Source organism: Marmota monax, unplaced genomic scaffold (assembly GCF_021218885.2).
Source record: "Marmota monax isolate L192 unplaced genomic scaffold, Marmota_monax_Labrador192_F-V1.1 WCK01_AAM20220418_F8-fsc00134, whole genome shotgun sequence".
In the NCBI taxonomy this organism is placed as follows: Eukaryota; Metazoa; Chordata; class Mammalia; order Rodentia; family Sciuridae; genus Marmota; species Marmota monax.
Window position 1 is genome coordinate 663241 of NW_026692281.1, and position 15912 is coordinate 679152.

General features: G+C 35.5%; 1 protein-coding gene across 2 annotated transcripts in view; it reads left to right on the forward strand.

The window, feature by feature from the left end:
* Ophn1 (oligophrenin 1) overlaps window positions 1-15912 on the forward strand; it is a 374656-nt gene that overhangs the window by 170101 nt on the left and 188643 nt on the right. For both annotated transcript variants that reach the window (XM_046440297.2, XM_046440286.2), the window contains exons 6-9: window positions 2051-2152; window positions 8353-8463; window positions 11327-11431; window positions 13268-13397. In XM_046440297.2, coding sequence (XP_046296253.1) covers window positions 2051-2152; window positions 8353-8463; window positions 11327-11431; window positions 13268-13397 — 448 coding nt within the window. The remainder of the gene's footprint in view (window positions 1-2050; window positions 2153-8352; window positions 8464-11326; window positions 11432-13267; window positions 13398-15912) is intronic.

The following is a 15912-nucleotide window of genomic DNA, read 5'->3' on the forward strand; positions in this document are numbered from 1 at the left end:
AATTGAAAAGGGCTTGGGCTGTGGCTCGATGTTTAGGTTCAATCCATGGCACCAAAAAATCAAACAAAACAGAAAGTCAATTCCTCATTCCTAGATATATGCTCCAGGAAACTGAAAACATGAACACAGAAAATTCTGTACATGAATATCCATATCAGTATCATATAACCAAAAGATAATAAAAAGTGTGCATCAGCTGATGAATTGATAACATATATAGTGCATCCATATACTCAAATGTTTTTCCATCATAAAAAAGGATGATATACTGATAATGTGCTACAAGTTGGATGAATCTTGAAAACACGTTAAGCAAAAGAAGCCAGTCATGTAAGGCCATAATGAATGATTCCAGTTACATGAAAAGTCTAGAATACAAAAATCCATGGATTTTAGATTGTGGCTTTTTGAAGGTGGGCTTGGTAAAATAATGGGGAGTGACTGCTAATGTGTATGCGGTTTCTTTTGAGGTAATTGAAATATTTGAGAGTTGGATAGCAGTGATAGTTATATACCTTTGTGAATACACTGAAAAAATACTGAATTGTATACTTCAAGGACATGAATTTTATGATGTGAGTTATGTCTCATGGTTTTTATTTAAAAATGAAAGTATAAGAGAAATTGGCCCATGAAATTTTATCTATTCCTGGAGAATGTGCTGGCTCCCATGCTTTCCTCAAATAATCATTACTTTAAATTGTTTTAGCAGCTGGAGGAACAGTTTTGCGTGAATATCTCTACCTTCTGTGTTTTGATGTCTTAGGGCCAGGACAATAGACCTGCCTCCACTTTGTTCACAGAACTTCCTGATCATTGATTTATTAGCCCCCTGAGTTTTATTTCCCCCATGATATTTTGGGCTGTATTTCACTATTGGAAGGAGTCAGATGGATCTGTATGTTATGTGACTTTGAATAAGTTATGTCACCTCATTTGAACCTTCATTTCTTTACCATATCTACTTTTTAGTGTTATTAAGACTAAAAGTGATAATAGATTTCAAATATCCATTACAGTGCCCAGCCTGATGGAGTCCTCAGTTAATTTTGTCTTTCTCCCTACTTTTTTCTTTCCATTAAAAATAATGTAGTCAAAGCATATTCCTTGTAGGAATCTGATCACAGGTCACTGATCACTCTGCTCTTACCTAGCTTCCTGCACAATAAACCATAGGTGAGGTTTTTTTTCCCTTCTCATCTCTGAATCTTTACTAGTATTTGGAACATTGTAGGGAGGTGCTCAGGGAGTTTGGATTTCCTATGAATGAAGCAACATAAGCCCTTTATGTGGATTTCTTAACCTGGTGCTGAGAAAAATTGCAATGTCAGCAGTAGTCTGTGACAAATGGTCATTTTTAGTGTTATTTGGAGACTGTGTGACTTCGACTTGTGCTGAGCAGCAGAGAACTTAATTAAATATCATTTCCAAGGAGAATGAAGGCCAAGTCCTCCATCACTTGTAAAGCTTTGGAATATTGCTTTGCAGCTAAATCTTCCAGGGTTCCCCCTCATCCCATTGTTAACATCAGCTTTTAATATATAACAGTGAAATGCTGAATAATACTGAAGAATTCATTCAAAGAGACAGTCCTGGTTCCTATTGTCTTAAAAATGTTTGTCATATTATGAGGCTATCTGAATGCATTGTAGATGAACCTTTCCAAGATATATTTAGTTCACTCTTGTGTTCCTTCTTCCTTTTAAAAAATGAGTGAGTGATTAATGCATGCATAAAACAATAGAGGGAAGAAAAGGTAACTATCACAGTGGCCCCTTTTAAATGCCATTTTCTCAGCTGCATCTCCCAGAGCCTTCAGCTATGTCAATATGACCTGACCTTTCTGGATATAGAATGGTTTGGGGTTATATTTGAGGAAGTCCAAACTGCTGAGCCTGTTGCAAAAGCAAATTCTCTGCTGTCATTTTTCTTCCTTCCCAGGAGCTAGAGGAATTGACCACATGAAACCCGATACTCTCTTCTTCATTCACATTTCTAAGTCCACAGAACTAAAATGACATTTAATCTGTACCTTCTCTCCCATGTGTAGGAGCGGAAAAAGAAATTTGAAAAGGATGGTGAAAGGTTTTATTCTTTACTGGACCGGCACTTACATCTGTCATCTAAAAAGAAAGAATCTCAATTACAAGAGGTATGTTTCAGAAACCTTGCTCCTAACTTCTATTACTAGCTATGCCTTAGAAACAGTGACAACTTTCTGTTGCAAGGATTTCCCCAAACTCTGTCTCAGCAGGGAACCATGTGAATTAGGAGCTCTTTTAGTTAAAAACCTGGCCTGGGAACTCAGGCCCTCTGATTTCTTGAGCCAGCTCTTCCAGCAACTCCCTGTTTGACCTTGGATAAGGTACTTCATTCTTGGCTTCAGTCGTGCTATGTGTAAGAGGAGTGGAACTCTGACACCTAGAGTCTCTTCCAATTTCACGTTTCTCAGTCTCTGTTTCTAAATTCCACAAGAGGAAAGAACTAAATTAGTGCTGTGTTTTGATGATCAGGAAGAGATCTTCTATATTTTTCCCTGAGATCTTTCATTATCTTTTTGGGTGGGAGGGGAAGGGGAATGCTGCACTGGGACTACTGCTTATATGGGACTTGCAGTGGCTGCTGTTCAAATAAGCCATCATTCAGTGGGTACCTATCATATGCCAATGACTGTGCTGGGTGTAACAGGACTACAGAGACAATAAGCAAGGTTCCTGCCATTTTGTAGTTTACAGTTGACATTGTAAGACTATTCATGTATTCTTGATAATTCCCATTCTGACTGGAGTGAGATGAAATCTCAGTGTAGTTTTAACTTACATTTCTCGAGATGCTGAACATTTTTCCATATATTTCATGACCAATCATATTTCTTCTTCTTGAAGTGCCTGCTCAGTACCTTTGCCCATTTATGAATTGGGTTGTTTCTCTTTTTTTCTGTTAATTTTTTTGAGTTCTCTATAAATCCTGAAGTTTAATGCTCTATCTGAAGTGCAGGTGGCAAAGATTTTCTCTCTTCACTTTCCTGATTGTTTCCTTTGCCATGAGGAAACTTTTTAGTTTGATTCTATCCCACTATTGTTTCTTGATTTTACTTCTTGTACTTTAGGAGTCTTATTAAGGAAGTTAGTCCCTAAGCTGACATGATGTAGATTTGGGCCTATTTTTGTCTTCTAGTAGGGATAGGGTCTCTGTTCTAGTGCCTAAGTCCTTGATTTACTTGAGTTGAGTTTTATGCAGGCTGAGAGATGGGTTTAATTTCATTTTGCTATGTATAGATTTCCAGTTTTCTCATCACCATTTGTTGAAGAAGATATCTTTTCTCCAGTGTATGTTTTTCTTTATAAAATCCTTAGTATCAAATGCTTTATTATAACAAGAAGGAATAGACTAAGACAAGGTTCTTATAATTCATCTTGTCCAAGGTCATGCAGATTGTAGCAGTCTGGATCTCAACCTCTAATAACCAGTTTATTGGGTATCTATCACATCTGAAGTGATTGAAGGTGGTAAGTCATGAGCAACTATAATGGATAAAATTAGTATTGAATGGAGAAGGGCTGTTTCTCTTCCATAAACTATTTAAAATCTAGAGTCTTCCATCATTTTCCTTGTGTTTACTTTTATTTTCTTCCTTTTCTGACTATTCTGTGTCAGTGTACCTTTGCAGAAAAGAATTTACATAAAAGGCTTGGAACTGCTGTACTGAGAAATGCATTTTTATAAGATTAGACTTTTGCTGATATCAGGAAACTTTTGAATGGTAAACAGTTCTCTACATTGATTGAAAAGTTTCCCTAAATAGTAAGAATGGCTCACTGCATAAACTGCCTATTTTAACAATGTGGCTTATACTGAACACCTTTTCTTCAGAGAGCCTAGAATTCTAATACCTTTTATATAGAGGGTGCCCATGTTACCAGGTCCAAAGAGATTTTTCTGAAAGAGATTATAAAGACTTGGCATCATTTTTTCATTAAAGGTCCAGCAAAATCCACCATTGAAGCCAGCTGGGCCTAGTGTTTCCTGTTTTAGAAGGCTTTTCATTATTGCCTCAATTTAGTAGATACAAGCCTCTTCAGATTTTCTGTTTAATCTTGTGTGAGTTTTGGAAGATTGTGTCTTTCATGGTGTTAGTTTATTTCATCTAGGTTATTAAATTTGTGGGCATAGAATTATTCATAATTTACTTTAATTACTCTTTTAATGTATATGGCATCAGCAGTGATGGTCCCTCATTTCTGATGTTAGTTATTTGTGTCTTCACTCTTTCTGTATTTCTTTCCTTCTTAATTAACCTGATTAGACTCTTATATTCTCTTCTTACTTTGGGTAGAATTTACTATTCTTCTTTTGTTTTCTTAAAATGGAATCATAGATTAATAGTGAATTTTTTTCTGTTCTACTTTGTACATTTAATGCTATAAACATTCTTCTAAGCACTTTTTTTAGCAGCATCCCACAAAGTTGTACTTCAATTTAATTAAAAATATTTTAAATTTTCCTTTAAGACTCTCTGTGACCAAGGTGTTATTTAGAAATATACTGTTTAATCTTCAAATTTTGGGGCCCAGATTTTTAGGTTATTGATTTCTAGAATAACTTAATTATGGTCTGAGAGCATGCATTGTATGATTTCTATTCTTTTAAATTTGTTCCAGTATATTTTATGTATCAGAATTTGGTTTATCTTGATGATTGTTCCATGTGACATTGAGAATGATATATATTCTACTGTTGTTGGATCAAATATTCTATAGATGTCTGTTATATTCATTTGATTGATAGTCCTTATTGATTTCAGGCCTTATGAATGTGTCAACTACCAACAGAAGAGTACTGAAGTCTCCAGCTCTGATAGTGCATATGTCTTTTTTTTTACAGTTTTATCATTTTTTACATTATGTATTCTTAAAATAAGTTTATTTTTATTTATTTTTTATGTGGTGCTGAGGATTGAACTGAGTGCCTCACACATGCTAGGCAAGTGCTCTACCACTGAGCTACAATGCTAGTCCTACCTTGTGTATTTTGATGTTCTGTCACTAGGTATTTTAGTCAGCTCTTTTGCTGCTGTGACTAAAGGACCTGACCAGAACAATTTTATGGGAGGAAAATTTTATTTACGGGCTTAGTTTCAAAGGTCTTAGTCCATAGAAGGCCAGCCCCATTTCTTGGAGCTCGAGGTGATGAAATATTGGCAGATCATCATGGTGGAAGAGTGTAGCAGAGGGAAGTAGCTCACACAGTGATCAGAAAGCAGAGAGAGACTCTACTCACCAGATACCCCAAAGCCCCAATCCTCACCTCCTCCAGCCACACCCTACCACTTCAGTTACCAGTCAGTTAATCCCTGCAGGAGATTAATTCACTGATTAGGTTAAGACACTTACAACCTAATCATCTCTCCTCTGAACCTTCTTGTATTGTCTCACACATGAGCTTTGGGGGGATACCTCACATCCAAACCATAACACTAAGCATATTTATATTAAGGATTATGATACCTTCTTAGAAAATTGACCTGTTTTCATCATGTTGTATCCCCCTTTCCTGGATATTTTTCTTTGTTCTATATTGTCCTTTTCCTGAAATTAATGTAGCTATTCCAGCTTTCTTTTGACTAATGCTAGTATATAGTATATATCTGTCTCCATATGTTTGCTTTCACTTTGTTTTTACCTTTATATTTAATGTGATGTCTTGTAGATAACATGTAGTTGGCTCTTATATGCTTTGCAATGTCTATCTTTCAATTGGTTTATTTAGACCATTGATATGTAAAGTGATCCTTAATATTGTTGGAGTAGTATCTACCATGTTCAATATTAATTTCCATTTACTGCCCTTCATTTCAGTTTTGACTTTCAGTCTTTTCCTACCACATCTTATTTTAATTGAAAATTTTATATGGCTTTATTTTTTTGTCCTTTCTTGGCACACCGTCATATATTTTCTTATTTTTTATATTTTTTGTGGCTTAGAGCTTATAATATTCATTATCAATTCATGGCCACTTTCAAATAACTCTGCTGGTTAGTATGGGAACTTTACAGCAGAGTTTTTCCTTGCAGAACCTTACAATATTGCTGTTATTTCTTGCACTAATTAGTAAACTATAGTTGTCAGATATTTTGTGCAGTTCTTATTTTAGACAAATTCTTTATATGTTAGATCAATTAAGAAAAAGAAATACGTAAGTTTCATTTTATCTTCATTTACTACCTCTGTAGTGCCCTTATTTCTTTATGTGGACCCCATTTATGATTTATATAATTTACTTCTATCTGGAGAACAATTTAAAACATTTCTTATATGACAAAGTGTACTGGCAACAAATTCCTTCAATTTTTGTTTGAGAAAGTCTCAAAACAAGCACCCCTGGGTTCAATCCCCAAATCAAAACAAACAAACCCTAATATTTTTACTCTACTCTTTTATTTGCCTGCTTTCATTTTATCTATCTATCTATCTATCTATCTATCTACTATCTATCTATCTATCCATCTATTTTTATAGTCCCTGTTTTATTTATTCTTTTTAGTTATACACGACAATAGAATCTATTTTGACATACATCCATGGAATATAACTTCCCATTCTTGTGGTTATGCTGGTCGTGTATTTATATATAAACATAGGAAATTTAGGTCAAATTTATTCTACTGTCTTTCCCATTCCCACCCCCAACTCTTCCTCCCATTCCCTCCTATCCAATCTGGTGAACCTCCACCTCTCCCTCCCTACCACCTATTATGAGTCGTCATCCACACATCAGAGAGAATGTTTGGCCTTTGGTTTTTTGAGATTGGTATATTTCACTTAACATGATAGTCTTCAATTCTATCAATTTACCAGAAATCTACATGGTTTCTTAAAAGAAATCTGATACAATTTTATCCTTGTTCCTTTGTAGGTAAGTTGTTTCATTGTTCCTCTAGCTTTGTGTAAGATTTCTGTCTTTCATTTTTTGCAGTTTGTGTATGTTATGTCTACGTGTAGATTTTTAGATACTTATCCTGATTGGTAGTCTCTGAGATTTCAGGATCTGTGGTAGTATCTGTCTTTCATTTTGGAAAATTATGTTATTATTACTTCAAATATTTCTTCTGTTATTTTTTTGTCTTCTTCTTCTGGTACTTTGAAAAAAATTATATACATATATATCCTTTTGTAATTGTCCCATATTCTTGGATATTCTACTCCATGTTTTCATGTTTTTCAATTGTTTTGCCTTTTGGTTTTTGAGCTTTATGTTGATATATCTTCAAGCTCAATGACAATTTATTTTTTGTGGTTTTGGGAATGGAACCCAGGGCTTCACACATGGTAGACAAGCACTAGACCATTGAGCCACACTGTTAGTTCCCAGGTTCCCTGATTTTTTTTCCTCAACCTTGGCCTATCCACTAATTGACCCCTGAAAGGTAATTGCATGGAACTTTGATCATAAAGACTCTCTTCATTTGCACTACAGTGTTTTAGATTTTCTCCTTTTCCTTTGAATCCTTTCTTCAATTTTTCATCTGTCTGCTAATATTACTCATCTGTTTGTTGCATTATGTCTTCTTTTTTCCTTAGGGTCCTTATCATATTAATAGTAGTTATTAATTCTTATCATGATATTCTCATGATCTTAGTAATTCCATAATCTCTTCCTTGCCTGTGTTTCTGATGATTGTTCTTTTTGTTCAGACTGTGCATTTTAAAAAAGCATTTCAACATTTCTTATTGACAAGCCAAAGATGATGTTTGGGTAAAAGGAACTGAGGTACATTGATTTTTAGTGTGAGGCTCTGCGGTTATCTGGCTTGACATTGGGTTGTGCTTAATTTGCAGTCTCTCTCAGTGTCAGAGGCTAAAGTTTACTCTGGCATCCTTGTTTTATCTTTGGATTTCTTTAGAGATCTCTTCTTAAATAAGCCTGAGGCTTGGCATATTTTGTTTAGTTGTAATCCCTTAACAGTTGGCTATAGCTTTTGATCTTCTGCTCTGGCATACACCGATTCTCTGTGTTCACCTCTATCCAGTTTTTGAGGGAGGAGTTTTTCTCTGACTTCAGTTCTCTTTTGACTCTAAGAAGAGTTGATTTTCCACTTGTTCAGCTTTTTTCTTGTTGTGAGGATGGGTGTGAAGACTTCTAAGCTTCTTACATGTTGGACTAGAAACTGAAAGTCTTGGGTTAGTTGTTTTTATTCCTTGACTTCATATTCCTTCTTTGTAAAATAAAGGAATAAGATAGTAATTAGTGGTTAAATTCTTTCCTAGCTCTAGAATTCTGTCAAGTCTAAATGGACTGACTTGTAGGAATGATAATGCCTACTTGTAACATGTATTGCCCTTCTTCTACAGGCAGATCTCCAGGTGGACAAAGAGAGGCACAATTTCTTTGAGTCCTCCCTCGACTACGTTTATCAAATCCAGGAAGTTCAGGAATCCAAGAAGTTCAATATTGTGGAGCCAGTAAGTTCTGTCTGCTGATGAATATTCTAAAACTATTTCCAAAATACCAGGTAATTGCATGGAACTTTGATCATAAAATTGGATAGTTTGTTGTTTTGCAGTGCTGGGATTGAACCCAGGGCCTTGCACATCCTAGGCGATAATGATATCAGTGCTTGATAATGAATGTCAAAATATAGTCACACTGGCTTATGTTTTTCCTGCTCTCTCACTAACATTCTAATTTTTTCTCTTCTTCCCTCCCTGATTTTCTCTTAAGAGTATTTTATTTTTTCCATTTTTTTTGTTCTCCTTCTCTATTTCCTTCCCTCCCTCCTCCAATTCCTCTGCCATACTTCTTATTTTCTTCCTCTCCTTTCCTTTCCTTCATGCTTTCAAAAAGGTTCTGAAAGTCTCTACCATATACCAGGGCCTATGCTAAGAATTCATGTCCCTTGTACTTTATAACGTCCCATTTTACTATTTTCATGTCTATGGTATATAATTTTTGCATTTCTGTCTCCTAAATTTATTACAAAAGGCAGTGATCTTTGATATGACAAAGATGTTGGATTTTGATGACTATTTTTATTACAAAATAATGTACTTATCATAAAAAAGGTAGAAAAAATGCATAGGATAAACCAAAGAAATGCAATAAATCCCTTATGTCATCACTGTTAATATTGTAACAATTTCTTTTCTGAATTATCTGTGTTTTTCCTCATGTCTCTTCCTCTATGTGTGCTTGTAGGTGTGGCTGTGTGTACATGTGTGCACTTGTATATATATTGCACATATGTGTATGTATCTATATACATGTGTATTGGAACTTGAAATTGTATATATCTCTATATGTATTTTGCAAACAAGTATTTATGTATTTACTCAAAAATTTAAAAAAAAATTTAGTTATAGATGGACACAATATTTTTATTTTATTTATTTATTTTTATGTGGTGCTGAGGATCAAACCCAGTGCTTCACACTTGCTAGGCAAGTGCTCTACCACTGAGCCACAACCCCAGCCCTCAACAAATCTTTATTAAGTTTCTGTTATATTCCAGGCTCTGTGCTGAACACTAGTTATACTATACTATAGTATATTATACTATACTATACTAAACAAAAAGACTCAGTTGTTTTCTTTATGAAGATTACATTGGGTAGGCAGAAAGGAAAGAAGGATGTGCATAGTTAAAATAATTACTAGTTGTGATTAGGGCTATGATAGTAATCAAAAAGGTCTAAAATAAATAACAAAAATTGGCATCTAGTTTAGATGAAGTAGTCATGAAGAATCTCTGAAAATGCCATTTAACATCATGCCTAAAGGAAGAAAAGATGCAGCCATGGTAATAGTGGAAAAAGAACATTCAAACATACATAATGACATGTGAGCAATCCTAAAGTTGGGGAAGAATGGTGTGCTGAAAGAATTAAAAAAAAAAGATTTGTGTCTTTAGATACTTATGAAAGAAAAGAAAAGTGGTAGGAGATAATGTCCGATACAAAGGCATCAGTCCTGTAGGCATGGTTAAGAGATTTAGATTTTAGTGTAAGTGGTGTGGCAGACCACTGAAGCATGTTAAGCCGCCCCTGATGTGGCCTGATTTTGTTGTCTGGAGAATGGCTTGAAAGGGCCCAAGAGTAGATGTGAGGAAACCACAGTTATGTGGCTACTGCAATGGTGTAGACAGGAGGAGATATTGTCTTGTGTTAGGGTGGTGACAGTGGAAACATTAAAGAATGGTTGGATTACTGATATATTTTGGAGGCAATACCAGAAAAAAATTTCTGATGAATTGGATTGAAATATAAGTGAAAGAAAACCAGGGAAGACTCTTTAATTTCTGGTTTAAATGACTGATGGATGCTGACTGATGTCATTTCTGGAGACAGAAAAACTTAGGAGAGAAATGTTAAAGAGTATATATATGAGTACACATACCTATACATGCACATGTCATAAATATATGAGGATGTGTACATCTTATATTTTTTATACGTAGGCTTGTGTTTACGCATGTTTATATGTGTGCACCTATTTGTTTTCTAAACAAAGTGGAGCAATTTTTACTACTACCTATTATACTTTTCCAGCATTAAACACTTATTTAAGGGATATAATTAAAATAATCGTCAAACAAGATGAAAATTATATTTTCTTTATGTGTATTTGATTTTGATGAGTTTGACCATTTTGAATATTTCAAAAATATATTCTTGAACATTTGCAACTCCCTAAAACATTTCTAATTTGATAATCAATTCAGACTATTTTGATATTTTGGCATGATGACATTCTTTAAGGTATTGTTCATTTATCTTTTACTTATTCATTCATTGAACAAATACTTGTTGAACCCCTGTCATATGCCAATATTGAGGCTATAGATTTTTAGAATCCATTATCTGAAAGTAATTTTATGCAATATGTTTAATGTGTGTCTGCATTTTGACTGACGCTCACCACATGAGGCCAGGTGTGGAATTTTCTATCTGTGGCATTATGACAATGCTCAGAATGTTTCAGATTTTGGAGCATTTTGGACTTCAGATTTTTGGGTTAGAGATTCTCACTGTGTATAGAGAAAACAGTCCATTCTCAAGCTTTCCAAGTTATGAATGGCTTTGTTTGCAATTTGAACAGGATCTGGATCTGGATGAATACATTTGTTACTTACTTTCTGAAACTAAGTACAGGGTAAATGTTCAACCTAATATGAGAATAGTTCTTTATACAACTGGTTGTGTTTGCATGACTGCTTTTTAAACTATACTAGGTAAATACTATGAAGTTTTGTTCTCTGGGTTCGTGGTTCCTGTATTTGATTAATTAGAAGGAACTGCTGATAAAGTTGTTTTTGCATGTTTTCCTTAGGTCTTGGCCTTTCTTCACAGCCTCTTCATTTCCAACAGCTTGACTGTGGAGCTCACACAGGATTTCCTTCCATACAAACAGCAGCTGCAGCTCAGTTTGCAGAATGTGAGTTTCATGCAGGTTTCTTCACCTGTCTCTCCAATTGAATTTTAGTCCCAGTGACCTTGAACTTGGAATTCTAGTTTATTGCATACCAACCAATTTGTCATGACATGCTGGTGTGGATCAGAAATATTTTAGTGTACTGTATTCTTCTTGCTCTTCCAGTTTCAGCTCTTCCCTGTCTTTTCGGCTGAGTGCTATTCAAACCCACCCTTCCATCCACCAACATCTCCATTTAGGTGTTGCTAATTTATTAAATGTTGCTAATTTGCTGCATCTCCTCATAACAGAATCCAGCTATAGGCTTATTTAAGTACAGGTTGTAAGTTATTTCCCTGGTTTACCAAAATAGTCACTCTGGGTTTTATTACCACCGTCACCCATTTTTATCCTCTCTTTTTGTCAGTACTTATTTCTAGAGTTAAAGAAACAAATTTCAAAGGTTTTTTTCTACCTTTATTATTATGCTGGTTCTTATAGTGGACATAGATATAGGTTTTCCATGTTTTGGGGCACTTATATTGCCACATATTCTTTTACTCACTTATTTAACCCACAATTAATGAACATTTATGGATTTACAGTGAGCGCATACTCTGTGCTAGACATTGTGAAATGCACTGCAAACACCATAATGAGGCATGTAAGTCTTTATGGAGGAGTGACAGAAGCACAGATGAATCATAATCCATTATGATAAGTGCTAGAATCAAGAGCAAAAGTTTTAAAGAAGCACAAAGAATGGAACAATACACTTTCTGGTAGAGTCAGAGAAGGCAACACTGAGGTCAGGTGATATTTGACTGGGTGTTGTATTGCATGAAACTTACAGATATATTTTCAGATAAAAATACCAATACAGTATAGTGGAAATAAGTCTCACTGGGTTGTTTAGGAGGATGCTATTTTTGCTTCCTGTATACTTTCCTCCTTTCTGGGTACTCTTCTCTAGCATGTGAGAACCTCTATCATCTACTGATTTACAAAATGTATCTACAACCAAGTTAATCACTTGACTCTTCTTACATTTATAAATGACATCATCCCATAGTCTTGTGAGACTGGGCACTAAGGACCTATCTCTAATGGTTTTCATACTCAAACCTTTCAAATTGTCTTGTCATTGTGTTTTAATTCTATAGTTTTAAATAGATTCTTTCTCACTATTAGCCTTTGATATTTGTGGGTATTAAAATATAAATTCTGTTAGCCTATTTTCAAACAGAACACTTGCATATATTTTATCTTCATGGATAGAATTTGATTTCAGGTCAAATAGACAGTCATTATATTTAAGGAAAGATGTGGAAGTTGCCATAATAATATTATCTTTGAGAACCTTCTCTACAGTCTCACTTGTTGTACAGAGGACAGTGTGGTGCTTAGTGGTCTAAGAGTCCTTATTTATTGGAGTCTTGCATAGCTCACATTGAGCAAAATATTCTCCCAGTTGTGATTTTTTAAAAAAAATATTTTTATTGAGATGGTCACAATACCTTTATTTTATTTATTTATTTTTACTTGGTGCTAAGGATTGAACCCAGTGGCTCACACATGCTGGGCAAGCGCTCTACCACTGAACTACAACCCCAGCCTCCCAGTTGTGATTTTATGAGTATATTGCTGTCTATACCTTTTTGTTTCTCTACTGGTCGTCAGTACCATTAAACTCCATAAAATTGTTTTCTAGTTGCTGTGCTATGAAGCATTTGTTTTTTGTTAGTTGTAGCATATGCTATAAACTGAAAACTCTGTACTGGAACTCTGACCAATAAATACTTATTCATGATGATGGTGATGATGATGATGATAATGATCATGATACTGATGTCTCGACAGACAAGAAATCATTTCTCCAGTACCCGGGAAGAGATGGAAGAACTTAAGAAAAGGATGAAAGAAGCTCCCCAGACATGCAAACTTCCAGGACAGCCAACCATAGAAGGCTATCTCTATACACAAGAGAAATGTGTGTGGGAACACAGGGGTATCCACTGGGTTACAGAAGCCTGGCTCCTGCTGCCACTTGACCTTTCTGATCCTTGGGCACCCATATCATTCATAGATACCTAATAACTGAAATTCCAAGGAAGGTAGAATGAGAATAGTAAATATAAAAAAAGGAAGAAAATTCAGGGAAAATTAAGAATTCATCTTTCAAAGGCTTTAGAATGATAAGATCCAATAATTTTCTCTGAGATTCAAAATTAGGATTGTTATTTGTTAATCCTTCTGATGGCTCTTTGGGACAGAAAGAAAGGTAGGGCAAATGGAGGCAGAGAAATATTTATTATACCTACTATGTGCCAGGCATGGTGCTAAGTGCTTTAACAGCACTGTCTCATTTAATCTTTGATTTCCCCTTATACCCATTTTACACATGAGGCCACTGAGGCTCAGAGAAGTTACCTTATAAAAGTCACTCTATTAACAAATGACAGGCCTCAGATTAAATTCAGGTCTGTGAGATGCTGAAACTCATACTTCTCCCACAACCCCCAATACCATCCTCTAATTTTGGTCGAAATAATGAACGCTAACTATTACATCACCTAGTCACAGAGTGTTAGAGATAGTTCAAGCGTTTTTACTTCCTAAATAACTATTGAAACCCATATGTACTGTTTGAATTTTTTTTTCCTTTTGAAGTATGACACCCCCAAATTCTGGGATTTCAATTCCTGCCCAGAATTTATAATAAGGTTTATAATAAGGGGAATGACATAAATAGAGATGTAATTTACCTGAGGAGTAAAAAGATGTGCTGGGCAAGCCCTCAGAGCTAACAGAATCAGAGAAACCCCTAGAGGTGACTAGTGGAAGAGATACCCCTAGAGGTGACTTGTGGAAAAAATCATCACAGTTTATGAAGCATGGCACATTAGCAGTGATATCATGCTCTACCTCCTTAGATCAATTAAATTTTGATGGTTTCCAAACTATATTCTCTCATTTGTTAGGTTTATCTCTTCAACTCTGCATTGAAGGATTTCCTCAATGTCAACACTCTTCAATGTCATTCACTCCTCAATGTCATTCACTCTTAAGTATGACATTTTGGACTGAATAATTCTTTGTTTGGAAGACACAATCTTGTGTATTATGTTGTGTTTAATAGCATCCCAGGCCTCTCTTCACTTTATGTTAATAGGATACCTAGGTGTGACAATGTAAATGTCTTCAGGCATTGCAAAATGTCCCCTGGGAGGCAAAATTGCCCAGAGTTGAGGAACCTCTACTGTGTGCTGTGTGATCCTTCTGTGCCCTAGGTTTCTAATTGTCCAATGGGTACAACATTGTTACCCAGTTAAATGTGTGCTTAGCATCAATTCTTCCAGACACTGTGTAATGTATTGGGGGTACAAAAAGATGACTCAACAGTGGATTTTTGTCATTAAGGAGTTCACAGTCTTATGTGTGATATAAACAAATTTATCAATGAAATGTGTTAGGCACTTTGGGGCATATATCTAAGGGGTTTATTGGGGAAAACATGTTTGAACTAAGACTTTAGTGTTGAGTGGAAGTTTTAACAGGTAAAGAAATGGGAGAAGAAAATTCCATGTGTATACCACATACTTAAGAGTAAGCGGGGCATTATTAATAATTATATCCGAACATGTATACATGAGTAAAGCCACCCAGGGGGGTGAGGGACTATGATTTGTTTGTAGGGTTCCGGTTTGTCAAGAAAGGCCCTGGTCGACACCTTTTGTTCGGATGTAATTATTAATAATGTCCCATTCACTCTTAAGTATGTTTTGGGTTTGAACTATAAATTATATGATTACTTATTTATTTGGGATCTTAAAATCATACAGTAAGACAGGAATATAGAGGGGAAGGTGCTTAAAGTTTGGAGATAGTGTGAAGGCCATGAGTAATTTATAATAAAGGGAATGACATATATAGGGATATAATTTTCAAAATGAGTCTTTTTAATGAAGAGTGAAGACTAGACTCAAAGCAGCAATCACAGATGGGAAAACAAGAGAGAAGTCCACTGAAATTATTAATTGGTAAAGTAGTGAACTTGTGTTTTCTATGAAATATGGTGTAAACATTTAAAAAATACACCAATAAGGACCTTCAATAATTCAGTGCTAAAAGTGATGGAAGGCAGCTTAAGGAGAGACATGTGGAGGATAGAAGGGGCACGGCCCAACGACAAATCAAATGGGAGGTTATTTGCAGGGAAAGAGGAGCAGAAGACAGAAGGTTCCAGATTCTGGAATGTGTGGTGGTTCCATTCATGGGAACATGGCAGGGAGAATGGGTTTGGAGCCAGCCAGGAGCCACTGAAAAGAAGTTGGTAAGGTTATCATCTCCAGATATACAGTGGGCAGGAGGCTAGGTAAGGCTGGAGCTCAGGGGAAGGGAAGTGCTGCATCTGGATCTGGCTGTGATGAGCAGCCTGTAAACAGCTGCTGTTTTTTAGAGCTGAAATCCTGATTCTGTTAGCTCACTTTTGTCTGTCTTTGTAG